The 15,829-nt window shown below is 43.0% G+C and overlaps 1 protein-coding gene across 3 annotated transcripts in view; it reads right to left on the bottom strand.

Moving 5' to 3' along the window:
- BPTF (bromodomain PHD finger transcription factor) overlaps nucleotides 1-15,829 on the bottom strand; it is a 155,451-nt gene that overhangs the window by 28,778 nt on the left and 110,844 nt on the right. For 2 of the 3 annotated variants that reach the window (XM_012453869.3, XM_064369659.1), the window contains 4 exons: nucleotides 10,948-11,170; nucleotides 9,003-9,919; nucleotides 7,555-7,637; nucleotides 7,057-7,282 (listed from right to left, as the gene is read on the bottom strand). In XM_012453869.3, the coding sequence (XP_012309292.2) occupies nucleotides 7,057-7,282; nucleotides 7,555-7,637; nucleotides 9,003-9,919; nucleotides 10,948-11,170 (1,449 nt within the window). The remainder of the gene's footprint in view (nucleotides 1-7,056; nucleotides 7,283-7,554; nucleotides 7,638-9,002; nucleotides 9,920-10,947; nucleotides 11,171-15,829) is intronic. The other variant, XM_012453870.3, reaches the window with a different exon arrangement.

Raw genomic sequence — 15,829 nt, 5'->3', positions numbered from 1 at the left:
GCTGAGATCGTGCCACTGCACTCCAGCTGGGCGATAGAGTGAGACTCCCTCTCAAAAAAAAAAAAAAAAAAAAGTTTTAATGAGCAAGTGAGGACTACCAGAGGTCACTTTCATTGCCATCTTGGTTTTGGCTCGCTTCTTTACTGCCTTTTGTTTTTCCTTTTTCTTTTCAGACTGGGTCTCACTCTGTCACCCAGGTTGGAGTGCGGTGGCATAATCTTGGCTCACTGTATCCTTCACCTCCCAGGCTCAAGTGATCCTCCCACCTCGACCTCCTAAGTACCTAGGACCACAGGCATGTGCCACCAAGCTCAGCTAATTTTTGTATTTTTGGTAGAGGCGTGGTTTCACCATGTTGGCCAGGCTGGTCTCGATCTCCTGACCTCAGGTGACCCACCTTGGACTCCCAAAGTGCTGAGATAACAGGTGTGAGCCTCCTGTGTCTGGCCAACATACTATTTTCTCAATATGCATTCTGCCATACTTTTTAAGCACACCTCCTCTGCTACATAGTAGTACAACTTACTCTTGGAAATGATCAAACTGTATCACCCTAGGGGCAAACCCGTTGTGATTGGCATCCACAAATATATTTGGTATAAAGAAATCATAGCTGTGACCAAGAGTATTTCTTTCTTATTGGAGACAGTGTCTTTGTCACCCTGCCTGGACTGCAGTGATACAAACACGGCTTGCTGCAGCTGTGACCTGACAGGCTCAAATGATCCTCCCACCTCAACCCCTTGAAGTAGCTACAGGTGCTCACCACCATGCCCTGTACATTTTCTTTGTAGAGATGGAGTCTTGCTGTGTTGCCAAGGTAACTTAACTCCTGAGCTCAAGTGATCTGCCTGCCTTGGCCTCTCAAAGTGTTGGGCTAACAGGCAGGAATGAGACACTTGCACCCAGCCATAAGAATATTTTTAAAAATCTGACTTAAAAACTCTTTTAGAGATAAGAGTTTCACCATGTTGGCTAGGCTGGTCTCGAACTCCTGACTTCAGGTGATCCACCCACCTTGGCCTCCCAAAAGTGCTTGGATTACAGGTGTGAGCCACTGCACCTGGCCAAAATCTGACACATTTATAAATTTTTACAATAATTTAAAATACCAAAAATAGTCCCAAAACATTTCATTGTGATTATTTTTCTTTCTAAATTTTATAGTCTCTCAGGAAAATAACTTAGCCCACATTTCCTTTAAAGATTTTTTTTTTTTTAATGAAGGACTGAACTCATTTTATTTTACCTTCTTTAAAAAAATTCATCCAGCACAGTGGCTCACACCTGTATCCCAGCACTTTGGGAGGCTGAGGCTGGAGGAACACTTGAGTTCTGGTGTCTTGCTATGTTGCCCAAGTAACTTAACTCCTAAGCTCAAGTGACCAGCCTGGCCAACAGGGCAAGTGACCAGCCTGGCCAACAGGGCAAAACCCCATCTCTACTAAAAATACAAAAATTAGCCAGGTGTGGTGGCGCATGCTGGTAGTGCCAGCTACTTGGACCCAAGGCTGAGGTGGGAGGACCCCTTAAGCCTGGGAGGTCAAGACTTCAGTGAGTTGTGATGTCACCACTGTGCTCCAACGTAGATGACAAAGTGAGAGCCTGCCTAAAACAAAACGAAACAGAACAAAAAAACTTCTGGAGATAGGCCTCACTTGATCGCCCAGGCTGGAGTGCAGTGGTGCTATCATGGCTCACGGCAGCCTCAACCTCCCAAGCTCAAGCAATCCCCCTGCCTCCAGCTTGCCAAATAGCGGAGACTACAGGTGTGTATCACAACACCTAGTGAATTTTTTTTTTATAAAAACAGGGTTTTGCCATGTTGCCTTGGCTCGTTTCAAAATCCTGTCCTCAAGTGATCTGCCCACCTCAGCCTTCCAGAGTGCTGGGATTACAGGCATGAGCCACACCTCTCCTGGTGTATAAATGATAATTTAAGTGAATCTCTGAAGCTATAGTTTTTTGTTTTGAGATGGAGTCTTACTCTGTCATGCAGTGCTGCAATCTCAGCTCACTGCAACCTCTGCCTTCTGGGTTCAAGTGATTCTCTTCCCTCAGCTTCCCAAGTAGCTGGGATTATAGGCGCCTGCCACCATGCCTGGCTAATTTTTGCATTTTTAATAGAGATGGGGTTTCGCCCTGTTAGCCAGGCTGGTCTCAAACTCTTGATCTTAAGTCATCCTCCCGCCTTGGCCTCCCAACACTGCACCTGGCCTCTGAAGCTATTGTTTTATAGATTCTAAAGCAGAGACTTCACATAGATGTCTATGAAAAGACAAAAACAAAAACTCACAGGAAAACCTGATTCCCCCTGCCAAAATTTCAAGTATTTGCCTAAAGGTAAGGTCCACCTGCACCTGAAATACAGTCTGCTGTGCCCCTTCTTTGCAGGGTCACCCATCCCTATACACCAATTATACTAGTAACAATCATCATGTGAGTACCTCAGGAAACTTTTAAACATATCACAAACATTTTATCAAATAAACCTCAATGGCCCTGGTTTAAGGAATCTGTTTCTCTGCCTAGAGACTATCTAGTCTTATAAAGTCAAAAGAGAAGCAGTGTGACAAATGATTCAACAGCCCTTCTCTATTTAAACAGAAATACTGAACTTCTTCCTAGGGAAACCCTTGAGTTTCATTTCCTAGTTCATATAATAAATTTATAACATCATAGAATGGATTTTGGGAAAACCAGGTTGGTATAGGGGCACACACTTTGATCCTCCCTCTCCCTTCAAGAACATACAAGTGAGAGTAAAATATAAAAAAGAGAAATTTAGACTAACATGCTGTTTATGAGGCAGGGATAAGAACTGGCTCCCTGTTGGGCTACACTGGGCTTCAGGAGAGAAAACAAAAACAAACTCCTCTCACTCAAAATAAGCTTGCAAAACTCAAATGTTTGAAAATGAAAACATGTAATATGAAAGGAAGACAACCAGGGCCAAGCATGGTGGTTCATGCCTGTAATCTCAGCACTCTGGGAGGTTGAGGCAGTAGGATCACTTGCTTGAGCTGAGGAGTTTGAGACCAGCCTGGCAACATGGCAAAACCTTGTCTCTACAAAAAAATGACAACAATAACAACAACAACAACAAAACCCAAAATTAGACAGACATGGTAGCATGGCACGCGCCTGTAGTCCCAGCTACTTGGGAGGCTGAGGCTGAAGGGCTAACTGATCTGGGTAGGAGGAGGCTGCAGTGGGCTGTGACTGTACCACTACACTCCAGCCTGGGCAACAGAACAAGACCCTGGTTCTCAAAAAAAAAAAAAAAAAAAAAAAGCCAAGAAAATCAATGGTCTAATCTGAATTCACTCCAAATGAAAAATACAAAAATTAGCTGACCACGGTGGTAGGTGGGTACCTGTAATTCCATCTACTCAGGAGGCTGAGGCAGGAGAATCACTTGAACGTGGGAGGAGGAGGCTGCAGTGAGCAGAGATCGAGCCATTGCACTCCAGCCTGGGTAACAGAGCAAGACTCTGTCTCAAAAAAAAAAAAAAAGAACAATTTGACAAAAATTTTATTTATTTATTTATTTTGAGATGGAGTTTCGCTCTTGTTACCCAGGCTGGAGTGCAATGGCGCGATCTCGGCTCACCGCAACCTCCGCCTCCTGGGTTCAGGCAATTCTCCTGCCTCAGCCTCCTGAGTAGCTGGGATTACAGGCACGCGCCACCATGCCCAGCTAATTTTTTGTATTTTTAGTAGAGACGGGGTTTCACCATGTTGACCAGGATAGTCTCGATCTCCTGACCTTGTGATCCACCCGCCTCGGCCTCCCAAAGTGCTGGGATTATAGGCGTGAGCCACCGCGCCCGGCCTGACAAAAACTTTATTAATATATTCAAAGATGTAATTAAGGTATAAGCTTTATTAAAAAACAAATTATTTTATCAAAAAGACTGGCATGGAGGGAGGAGGAGGAATAAGAAGGTGGCACACAGGATTGTTAGGGCAGTGTAACTATTATGAATGATACTGTGACGATGAATATGTTACATTTGGGATTTGCCAAGCCCACAGAACACGAAAAGTGAAGCTTAATGTAAACTATGAACTTCAGTTAGTAATATTGGCTCATTAATTCTAACAAATGTGACATGCTAATGTTAATAATAGGGAAAATTGTGTGTCAGTCGGGGATGAATAATATGAGAACTGTACATTCTGCACGTAAAACTGCTCTAAAAGGGATTTCCCTCTCTGGGATCCCCTCCCACGACAGTGTGGGAGCTGGCTTTCTCTCTCTGCCTAATAAATTGCTTTTCTGCAAAAAAAAAAAAAAAAAACTGCTCTAAAAAATTAAGCCTGTTGGCTGGGCGTGGTGGCTCATGCCTGTAATCCCAGCACTTGGGGAGGCTGAGGAGGGAGGATCACTTGAGGTCAGGAGTTCAAGACCAGTTTGGGTAACATGGTGAAACTCTGACTCTACTAAAAATACAAAAAGTTAGCCAGGCGTGGTGGCACAAGCCTGTAATCTCAGCAACTCAGGAGGCTGAGGCAGGAGAATCGCTTGAACCTCGGAGGCGGCTTCAATGTTTATCTTGTAACTGACTATGCTGCTGAATTATAATTTTTTTGAGACTGAGTCTCACTCTGTCACCCAGGCTGGAGTGCAGTGGCATGATCTGGTTCATTGTAACCTCTGCCTCCCAGCTTCAAGCGTTTCTCCTGCCTCAGCCTCCCAAGTAGCTGGGACTACGTGTACCTGCCACCATGCCCGGCTAATTTTTTTTGTATTTTTAGTAGAGACAGGGTTTCACCATGTTGACCAGGATAGTCTCGATATCCTGACCTTGTGATCCACCCGCCTCGGCCTCCCAAAGTGCTGGGATTACAGGCGTGAGCCACCGCGCCCGGCCTCTTTTCTCAATTTTTTGTCTATGGTTTCTTTTTTTTGGCTTAACACATTAGCCAGAACTTCCAGAAATGCTAAGTAACAATGTTGATTGTTGGCATAGTTGGGGTTTCTGACTTTAACTGGAAGATCTCTAATGTCTCTAAGCTAGGTAATGTTGATAGTTGGTTTGATTAATATTTTCTTATTATTTCTCATCTTTTTCTTTTTTGAGACAGTCTTGTTCTATCACCCAGGCTGGAATGCAATGGCATGATTTCGGCTCACTGCAGCCTCAGCCTGAGCTCAAGTGATCTATCTGCCTCAGCCTCCCAAAGTGCAGGGATTACAGGTACAAGCCACCATGCCTGGCCTATTTCATACCTTCTTAAAATGTTTAAGACATGTTATGAAATGTTTTATTTATTTATTTTTTGAGATGGAATCTTGTTCTGTTGCCCAGGCTGGAGTGCAGTGGTGTGATCTCAGCTCACTGCAACCTCCACCTCTCAGGTTCAAGCAATTCTCCCTGCCTCAGCTCCCAAGAAGCTGGGTTTACAGGCACCTGCCACCATGCCCAGCTAATTTTTGTATTTTTTCGTAGTGATGGATTTCACCATGTTAGCTAGGCTGTTCTTGAATTCCTGACCTCAGGTGATCTACCCGCCTTGGCTACCCAGGTGTTGGGATTATAGGAATGAGCTGCTGCGCCCGACCTTGAAATGTTTGATATAGCCTACTTCTCTTTTAAAAAGCTGTGTAATTATGTACAAATTGTGTGTGTGTGTGTGTGTATGTGTGTGTATGTATAAATAGATGTCTACTCTATTTTTCTCTTGAGACAGAATCTTACTCTGTTCCCGAGGCTGGAGTGCAGTGGTATGATGAAGGCTCACTGCAACTTCCGCCTTCCAGGTTCAAGTGATCCTCCTGCCTTAGCCTCCCAAGTAGCTGGAACTACAGGTGTATGCCACCACGCCTGGCTAATTTTATATTTTTTTTATAGAGATGGGGTTTCACCATGTTGCCTAGGCTGATCTTGAACTCCTGGGCTCAAATGATCTGCCCACCTTGGCTTCCCAAAGTGCTGGGATAACAGGCATGAACCACCACAGCTAGCCTACTTTCATTTTTAAATAAATTCCTCTAGAAAGCAGGTTAGCAATACCTACAGAATCATTTACAAGTCAAGGAAGAAATTTTTATTTCTTCCTTCCTTTCTTTTTTTTTTTTTTTTGAGACAGGATCTTGCTCTGTTGCCCAGGCTGCAGTGCAGTGGTGCCATCAGGGCTGACTGCAGCTTCAACCTGCCAGGCTCAGGTGATCCTCCTGCCTCAGCCTCGCGAGTAGCTGGGACCACAGGTGTGTGCCACCACACCTGGCTTTTTCATTTTTTGTAGAGATGAAAAAATGTTGGCCAGGCTAGTCTTAAACTCCTGGGCTCAAGTGATCTGCCTGTCTTGGCCTCCCAAAGTGCTGGGAGTACAGGAGTGAGCCACCTCGTCCTGGTGAAATTTGTCTTATTTAATGGACATGTTATGTTTCATTCTTTCAACATTACTTCATATTCTCTGTACTTTTTTCATGAAATTCTATTCCTGATTACTCTTGGCCAGACTATGTCATAGACATGAAAAGCTCTTCTCAGAGTTCTACAACATTTCAATCAAGAGACTAACCTCTCAGAGTCCCTAGTTTGGAGAATACAATACACATTTAGTTATAAAAGCTCTGACTTGTTTCCTAAGACACATGCGTCTCACTGCTCTTTATGTACACAAATGTAAATTCCAGAAAACATACTGAAATTTTAAACCTTATTAAAAAGGCAAGGGAGCCGGGCGCGGTGGCTCACGCCTGTAATCCCAGCACTCTGGGAGGCCGAGGTAGGTGGATCACGAGGTCAAGAGATCGAGACCATCTTGGTCAACATTGTGAAACCCCGTCTCTACTAAAAATACAAAAAATTAGCTGGGCGTGGTGGTGCGTGCCTGTAATCCCAGCTACTCAGGAGGCTGAGGCAGGAGAATTGCCTGAACCCAGGAGGCAGAGGTTGCGGTGAGCCGAGATTGCACCATTGCACTCCAGCCTGGGTAACAAGAGCAAAAACTCCGTCTCAAAAAAAAAAAAAAAAAAAAGGCAAAGGAAAAAAGAACCTTAGATGCTAAATACTGGACACAGAAGAAAAGGACATGGCCTCTTACCTGCACTTCAATTTGCAGATCCTTGTCCAGCAGTGCTCTCTTCTTCAGGATCTCGGCTCTGAGCTGCTCTTTGTGCTTGAAGAGGAGAGCTGACAGCTTAGTGGCATTCTGCTTGCTACGCTTCTGCTCCACGCTCTCTTCCCGCTTCCGTTTTTTTGCTGCCTGTTTTTCTTCTTTATCTATCTTATCCAAAATATACTTCATCACCTGGTTACAGACAATCATTCTAGAGAAAAATATACAGCCTATGTAATGCTGGGTGTTTCATTTTGAAAGGCTTAAGACATGATTCTTTTATGCCTCTACAGATAAGACACAAACTTTCTGTGACAGGAAAACTTCAAGAGTGGTTCAAACCAGTTATAAGGAACTATTAGTGCCAAGTGTTCTCATTTAATGAACTTCAATCAAGACAAACAAGTATAAACTCAGAACTCTGTGCGTGTGCACAATAAAGAGAAGAGACGGACAGACAACAAGACCCTGCATCTCCCCTACCTTTGATTCTCTTCTCTTTCAGCTGGAGTCATGCTCTTTTTCTGTTTTAAATGTTCTATTACAGCATTATGCTTCATCACCACCTTCAGGACAGAATAGATCCAAAGCGCATATTTTATAATGACCACAGGTTAGTGCACAGATAACAACAGTAGAAATTTGAGCACATAAATGTTTTTTTTTAAAGAAACTAAGAATTTTATATCGTAACATAAATAAAATTAGCAGCTACTAGATGGCCTGGGTGCTCACCATCTGCTGGGTACTGTGCTAGGCTAAGCACTTGACATTACCTCATTTACTCCTTGTAACGATACTGAACCATAGCAATCATTTTATAAACAAGATACAGAGATATAAGGAAATTAACCACCTTGTTTGAGAAACAATAAGTAATATAGCTGAAATTTTAACCTGGCTATCTTCCTCCAAAGGCCATATTTTTAACATTATGCTTTCTTTCCAGGAATTAATTTTAAAGAGCTGTCCCTCGTCTTCCCTATACAAAGATTAGGGGATAAACAGTGTAGTAATTCTCAATTTACAGATACACAGTAGAGCTAGGTAATAGTACATTTAAATATAATACATATGACCATTATTTTCATAAGAGTATCACCTTACATTTGCTGTTTAAAAAGTTCTTCTATATATATTACCTCATTTAATCATTGCAACAATCTTGTGTGGCTGGAAAGAGAAGGGTTTTAAGAGGCTACAGCTAAGGAGGAATAAGTGAGTTTCACGGACTGTGAATGGGAGACCTAGGAACTGAATGAAGGTCTCACGACTTGGTAACACTTGAACTCCACACTCAAACTCCTGCCTAGTGCTAAGCGAAGCAAGCTACAGGTAGATGAAAAGATGGTTTTTGCCAGGAACGCTATCAAATGTTATATGTATGACTTCATTTTAGTAGACTAATTCTAACCCATCTAAATTGCTTTATTTCACTAATATGCCATTCATTGCAAGATGTTGCTGAATGATGCCACTTTTTATTTAAGCTACTTTTTTACAAAGGTGTGACCAGAAATGCAAATAAGTTTAATCTGTCCATAATTTGCACAGTCTTCATGCAAACTAAGGAATGACAACTTCGAATAATTTCAAAGAAATTGCTATAATGTCTGAAGTGGCTTTAAAACTTAGTTAAACTCTCAAGTTTTATGTTAATGATTAAAGCTCGTAACTCCATTCTTCCCATCTTAGTCCTCCCAAAATACAGGTCGTTCCTCATAAGCACTGACTATTATACATATCCAACGGAGAGTTCCACACCACAGCAGTCATTCAATATTTTGTTTGGTCAATTCAGAGTTTCTTCTGAATTTAAACATTAATGACTTTGTCTCATTTAGGAAACCTAACACAACCAAACACTAAGTCTACTGCACAGCACAATAATTCAAGCTACTGAACATGCTGCTTTTACTTAATAACTTTACCTGTTTCTGAATGATTTCACTTTGATTAGAAGCTTGGAGGGTGTGTTCACGCTTAATTTCTATCTGTTGCTGTTTCTTCTTTTGCTGCTGATCCCTGAGTTGCTGAACCCTTTGCAACTGCTCTTGCACACTGGCTGCCTGCACTGTAACCACATTCTGAATCTGGTGAGTCTGCACAGCACTGCTTTGCTGAATTTGGATAGGTAACTGGAGTTTGATTTGCTGGGGCACACCACTTTGCTGAGCCTGTATCTGAGCCACAACCTGTGACTGGATCTGAGAGAGAACCTGGACTTGTTGTTGCAGCTGAGGCACAGCAATGACTTGGGGCTGTGGCTGCTGTGTCTGTAGCTGAGGACGGGATGGGGATGAAACAGTAACTTGATTTAAAGTTTGTCCTGATGAAAGAGTTTGAGTTGAAGACTGTACCTGGGGTTGTGATTGTGGCTGGCCTTGGGAAGGTATCTGAAGAGATGTATGTGGTTGAATTGGAATCGGTTGTGAGGTTGTAGTCTGAACCTGGGATTGTTGTCCAGGAGACACTTGGGATGGAGTTGATGGACGTATTCGAGTCTGTGATGGACTTTGGACACGAACAGGAGACTGTCCTTGGACATTACTTTGAGGCTGAGACTGTGCTGCAACTTGGGGTTTGGATGACTGTGCTTGGGTGGGTTGTGCTTCAGAAGGGACATGGGATGCAACAGTTGTTTGGGTCTGAACTTCAGGCTGAGTCTGAACTTCAGGCTGAGCTGGGGACTGGGGCTGGGTTTGGGGCTGGGGCTGAGCTGAAGGCTGAGCAGTCTGTGGCTGGGCTTCTGCCGGACCCACACTTGATGACTGAGCTGGTGGCAGGGTTTTGTCTTGATGTACCTGCGTCTGGGGTGACAATTTACTTTGTCTTTGTTCACCTGTACCTGTGAAAAGGAAAGATGAACCATTTCTATTATTCTAGAACATAAGACTGTGGTTAAAGAAGAATCTGAAGGGGATTTTCTAAAGTTGAGAATTTTGGCCAGGCGCAGTGGCTCATGCCTGTGCACTTTGGGAGGTTGAGGTGGGAGGACTGCTTGAACAACATAGTGAGACCCCGTCTCTACACAAAAACAAAAAAATAGAAAAAATAATCTGGGCATAGTGGAGCATGCCTATAGTCCCAGCTACCTGGGAGGCTGAGGTGTGAGGATTGCTTGAGTCCAGGAGGTCAAGGCTGCAGTGAGCAGTAATGGTGCTACTTCACTTCAGCCTGGGCGACAGAGCAAGACCCTGTCTCAAAACAAATAAAGTAAATAAAGTTGAGAATTTTGGTATTTTAATACAGAAGGTCTATGCCTTTGAAATGCTCCATCTGGACATGCTTAGGGCAGGACTCTTCCAAACTGGGGAGCCTGGGCCTGTTTCTTAGCTGTCCCCTGTAGACCCTCCTAACTCTCCAGAAGGCTGGCTTCTGAAGTGCAGTCTCTGGAAATTAACTGGGTCACCTGGCCCAGGCTAACTGTGACTTTTTTCCCATGATGTGGTGGCAGTTAGTTATAATGACTTGCAGCAGAAGGCCAAAAAAGTGGTTCTGGACCTGCTCTCAATTTCAGGTCATGAACTGGATTTACCCACCCTCCCTGAGATCACCTCCACGACTCAATCAGCACCTACAAGGCCTGGCAAGGAGTAAGTGTGGGCACAGTTACCAAGATAACCGTTATTTTTGCCCCCTTTCTTTTTTTTTCTTTCTCTCTTTTTTAATGGGAGGGAGAGGGCGGTGGTAAAAGGGAGTCTGTAAGAATAGGTTATAAGCTTCGAGACGCTGTAGGCTGACTATGTCAACTGTTGAGCTCACTGGCTTGAGCCATATCCTTCCAAGGGTAAATACTGGTTCTCCTGTTGGCCTCTGTTACCCAGCAACATGTAGTAGTAACATCCGAAATTTCTGATAAACCCACAGCTCTACCTGCTGCTGTCGTGGAAACAGTGGTGGTGGTGGTGCTGGCTGTGGTGGCTGTAGTTGCCAATGGGGTAAAGAGGAATCGCTGAACAGTACCATTTGGCATTGCAGCTTGCATTAGCTGCTGGCCTGGGCCTGGGAGTACAGTCACCCCTTGAGGTATCAACTGCAACTGTCCAGTAGTTTGACCTTGTCCTTGAATTACTACTGTCAAACCTTGATTGCCACCCTGTGGAAAGAACACAACATGTATCATCTTGAATTGTAGCTAAAAAAGAAAAAAAAAAAAAAAAGAATGAAAGTAAAAAAAATAAAAAAAACACAACATGTAAACAGTGTTCAAAGCATCAATCTGTATGTATAGCATTTTTATGTGTAATGATCCTTTAATATAATGAAAATGCATATTTGAATGGCGCCAGCAGGAACTTAGGTAAGCTACAGTAAGAATATTTACGTTGCTTAGTAGGAAAAACATCAACAATCTAGAGTTCCAGTTCAACTCTCCCAATGGTTATCTGTCCACAGCCAGTTATCTGTCCACAAACAACACTGTTTCTCCAGATCCAAGTTTCCCAATCCATAAAATATTGAATGATTAAGGTCCCCACAAAATTCTGATTTTAAATAATCTTATATTCATATTTTACAATTAAGAAAGCATCTTCATATATATTGTCTCATTTGAGTCTCACAATGGACTTGTGACTTTGTGGGATAGGCAGAGAAAATGTTACTATTTTTTTGAGACGAAGTCTCGCTCTGCCGCCCAGGCTGGAGTGCAGTGGTGAGATCTTGGCTCACTGCAACCTCTGCCTCTCGGGTTCAAGCAATTCTCCTGCCTCAGCCTCCCGAGTAGCTGGGATTACAGGCACCCGCCACCCTGTCTGGCTAATTTTTGTATTTTTAGTAGAGAGGGGGTTTCACCATATTGGCCAGGTTGGTCTTGAACTCTTGACCTCATGATCCACCCGCCTTGGCCTCCCGAAGTGCTGGGATTACAGGTGTGAGCCACCGCACCCGGCCTATTACTCTTATTCCCAACTAAGAAACTCAAGTTAGAAAGGTCAAGTACTGGCTGGGCGCGGTGGCTCACGCCTATAATCCCAGCACTTTGGGAGGCCGAGGTGGGTGGATCATGAGCTCAAGAGATGGAGACCACTCTAGTTAATGTGGTGAAACCCCATCTCTACTAAAAATACAAAAATTGGCTGGGCATGGTAGCACGCGCCTGTGGTCCCAGCTGCTCGGGAGGCTGAGGCGGGAGAATTGCTTGAACCCAGGAGTTGGAGGTTGTGGTGAGCCGAGATCGTGCCATTGCACTCCAGCATGGGTAACAAGAGCAAAACTCCATCTCAAAAACAAAAGAAAGGTCAAGTACTCTGCCCAACTTAAAAGTGAGATAAAAGGAGGAACTCAGGTCTCCTGAATTTTGTCTTTCAATAGGTACTAAATTACCTATGAGGTATGTGTGTGCTAAAGTGTAAAAAGCTTAGGGTTTTAGATACATAATGCAAACACCAAGTAAGGAGGATCATTAAGGTCTGAGCAGTTACCAAAATGGGGTCTAGAAATTCAAAACTGTGTAGGCACTGTCTCTTCTGTCCAGAACTCTAACTAAACTAGAAACCTTGACTACCCAGGAACATGGTGGAGAACCGGAAAGCAAAAGTAAAAACCTTCCCCTAAACTCCCAATGACCAAAACTGGTGGTAGAAAGTCCAGGCACTATGTAAGCTCCATATATGTGTGAGCTCCTCAAAGCTTATTTACTCTTGTTTTTCTAAAATACACAAAACACCAAGTATAATTTAAAAATTATAAAATAAACACCTATAAAACCACCACTCTGGTCACCACTGCCAATGTGTTAGAAGCTCCTATGTGATTCACCTGGATCTCAATTCCCTCCCTATCCCCTAGAGGTGAGCACTATCCTCATTTTGATAATATTGTATTTCATTATTACTTTGGTATGTATCTTAGGTATATATGGGGCCACTGAAGTTCACAACCTCAGGAGCAATATTCACGAAGAATACAATGGGAATGGTGCCCCCCTCCAGGCAGGCAATGCAGCAGCCCTGTATCCTGATACAAAATAGTTTAGTTTTGCCTATTGCTGAATCTTACAACATGTATTTTTTTGGATAGCTACTTTCTTCTTTAGCCAACCATTATACATTTGTGAGAATCATCTGCGTAGTTCTGTGTGGTTGAAGTCTGTTCATTTTTATTGCTGTAGAAATATACTACAATTTATCTATCTAACTAATTTTGATAGACATCGGGGTTGTTCTTGGTTTTTGACTCTTAGGAACAATGGCGCTATGAGTATTTATGCCATGCACCTTGGTGCTCACATGACCAAGAATTTCCTAGGGATATATCTAGAAGTTATACTGGGACCTGAGGCATGCACAGCTTCAACTTTACTAGAAAACATCCAGGAGGTTTCCAAAATGGCTTAACTGACTGATATGCCCATCAGCTGTGCATGAGAATTCTTTCTGCTCTGTGTCTTTGCTAACTCCTGGTTTTGCTGGACATTTAAATTTGTACCAATCTCTTAAGCATATGGTTTTAATATGTATTTTTTTCATTACTAATAAAGTTCAGCAGTTTTTTGGAATTTGGGACACTCAGATCTCTTCTTTCTTCATAATGCTTGTTTGTCCTTTTTTCTTTACTTTTTTTGAGATGGAGTCTATTGCCTAGGCTGGAGTGCAGTGGTGTATCTTGGCTCATTGCAACCTCTGCTTCCTGGGTTCAAGCAATTCTCCTGCCTCAGCCTCCCAAGCAGCTGGGATTACAGGCGTACACCATCACACCAGGCTAATGTTTCTATTTTTAGTAGAAATGGGGTTTCCCAATGATGGCCAGGCTGGTCTCAAAACTCCTGACCTCACTGTGCCTGGACTGTTTGTCCTCTTCTCTACTGATCTGGATTTTGTTTTTTTCATGATTTGTAGTAATTCTTTTTTCTTTTTTTTAAAATAGAGATGGGGTTTCACCATGTTGCCCAGGCTGGTCTTGAACACCTAAGCTCAGGCAATCCGCCCGCCTCAGCATCCCAAAGTGCTAGGATTACAGGTGTGAGCCACTGTGCCCAGCTGATTTGGGGTAATTCTTTATATGTTCTGGATATATAATAGTCCTTGGTTCGTTGTAAGTATACCTTTTCTCATTTTCTTCACTCTCTCTGTAGTGCGTTTGATGAACAGAAGTTCTTATTTTTAAAGCAGTTGAATTTATAAATCCTTTAATTTATAGTTATCGCTTTCTGTGTGGTTAAGAAAGCTATATTCTTCTATCTTATCTTCTAAAAGTATTATAGTTTTACCTTTCACAGTTAAGACTTTCGTCCTCCTGGAATTGAGTTTATATAGAGTCAGGTAAAAATGGTCCAATTTCACAGTTTCTCATGTATATTCAGTTGTCCCGGCACCATTTACTGAAAAGTCATCTCTTCCTCAATGATCAGCAATGTCAGCTTTGTCATATAACAACTGTCCACATACATGGGGTTCATGTTCTTCACTCTCTACTGTTCTGTTGGTCTATCTGCCTCTCCTTGTGTCTGTACATCACTGTATTAATTAATGATGTATTATATACTAAGCTTTTTTTTTTTTTTTTTTTTTTTTTGAGACAGAGTCTTGCTCTGTTGCCTAGGCTGGAGTGCAGTGGTGCAATCTCGGCTAACTACAACCTCTGCCTCCCAGGTTCAAGCTATTTTCCTGTCTCAGCCTCCTGAGTAGCTGGGATTACTAGTGCATGCCACCAGGCTCAGCTAATTTTTTTGCACTTTTAGTAGAGACAGGGTTTCACCAAGTTGGTCAGGCTGGTCTTGAACTCCTGACTTCAAGCAATCCATTGCCTTGGCCTCCCAAAGTGCTGGGATTACAGGCATGAGCCACTGCGCCTGGCCTATACTAATTAGGATATCAGGTTAATCATACAGGGCAAAAAATCCTGTTCTTTAAAGGTATAGATATTCTGGTTTTTTTTTTTGGGACAAAGTCTCACTCTGTTGCCCAGGCTGGAGTGCAGTGGCACGATCTTGGTTCACTGCAACCTCTGCTGCCCAGGTTCAAGTGATTCTCCTACCTCAACCTCCCAAGTAGCTGGGATTACGGCTCCTGCCACAGTACTCGGCTTATTTTTGTATTTTTAGTAGAGACAGGGTTTCTTGACCACGCTGGTCTTGAACTCCTCACCTCATGATCCACCCGCCTTGGCGTCCGAAAGTGCTGGGATTACAGGCATGAGCCACTGCACCCGGCCAGTATAGATATTCTTAATACTTTGTACCTCCATATAAACTTTTAGTATCAGCTTGTGAAGTTTCATTAAAAACAAAAACTCTTGGGATTTTTTAATTTTAATTTTTGGGACAAAGTTTCACTTTCGATGCCCAGGTTGGAGTGCGATGGCAGCATCTTGGCTCACTGCAACCTCTGCCTCCCAGGTTCAAGCGATTCTCCTGCCTCAGTCTCCTAAGTAGCTGGGACTACAGGCACGTGCCACCACACCCAGCCAGTTTTTTTTGTATTTTTAGTAGAGATGGGGTTTCACCCATGTTAGCAAGGTTGGTCTTGATCTCCTGACCTTGTGATCGGCCTGCCTCGGCCTCCCAAAGTGCTGGGATTACAGGCGTGAGCCACTGCGCTGAGCCAACTCTTGGGATTTTGATGGGAACTGCATTCAATCTATTAATCAATAGTAGAATACTTGATAACAATATTGAGTCTTGCAAGGAAGCAGCTTAATGTACTCGAATTTTATTTTTCTCATGCAGATTAGCCAACTAATAAAATATTGGTGATTAAAAGGGTTAACTGTCTTATTGCTACAGCTCACTGTCTAAGGATTACTCTACTAATTG

The sequence above is a fragment of the Aotus nancymaae genome, unplaced genomic scaffold (assembly GCF_030222135.1).
Source record: "Aotus nancymaae isolate 86718 unplaced genomic scaffold, 86718_ANA_hifiasm-v0.15.2.pri h1tg000089l, whole genome shotgun sequence".
Taxonomy (NCBI): Eukaryota; Metazoa; Chordata; class Mammalia; order Primates; family Aotidae; genus Aotus; species Aotus nancymaae.
Note: the sequence above shows the minus strand (reverse complement) of the source record. Positions and strands in the feature narration are given on the sequence as shown.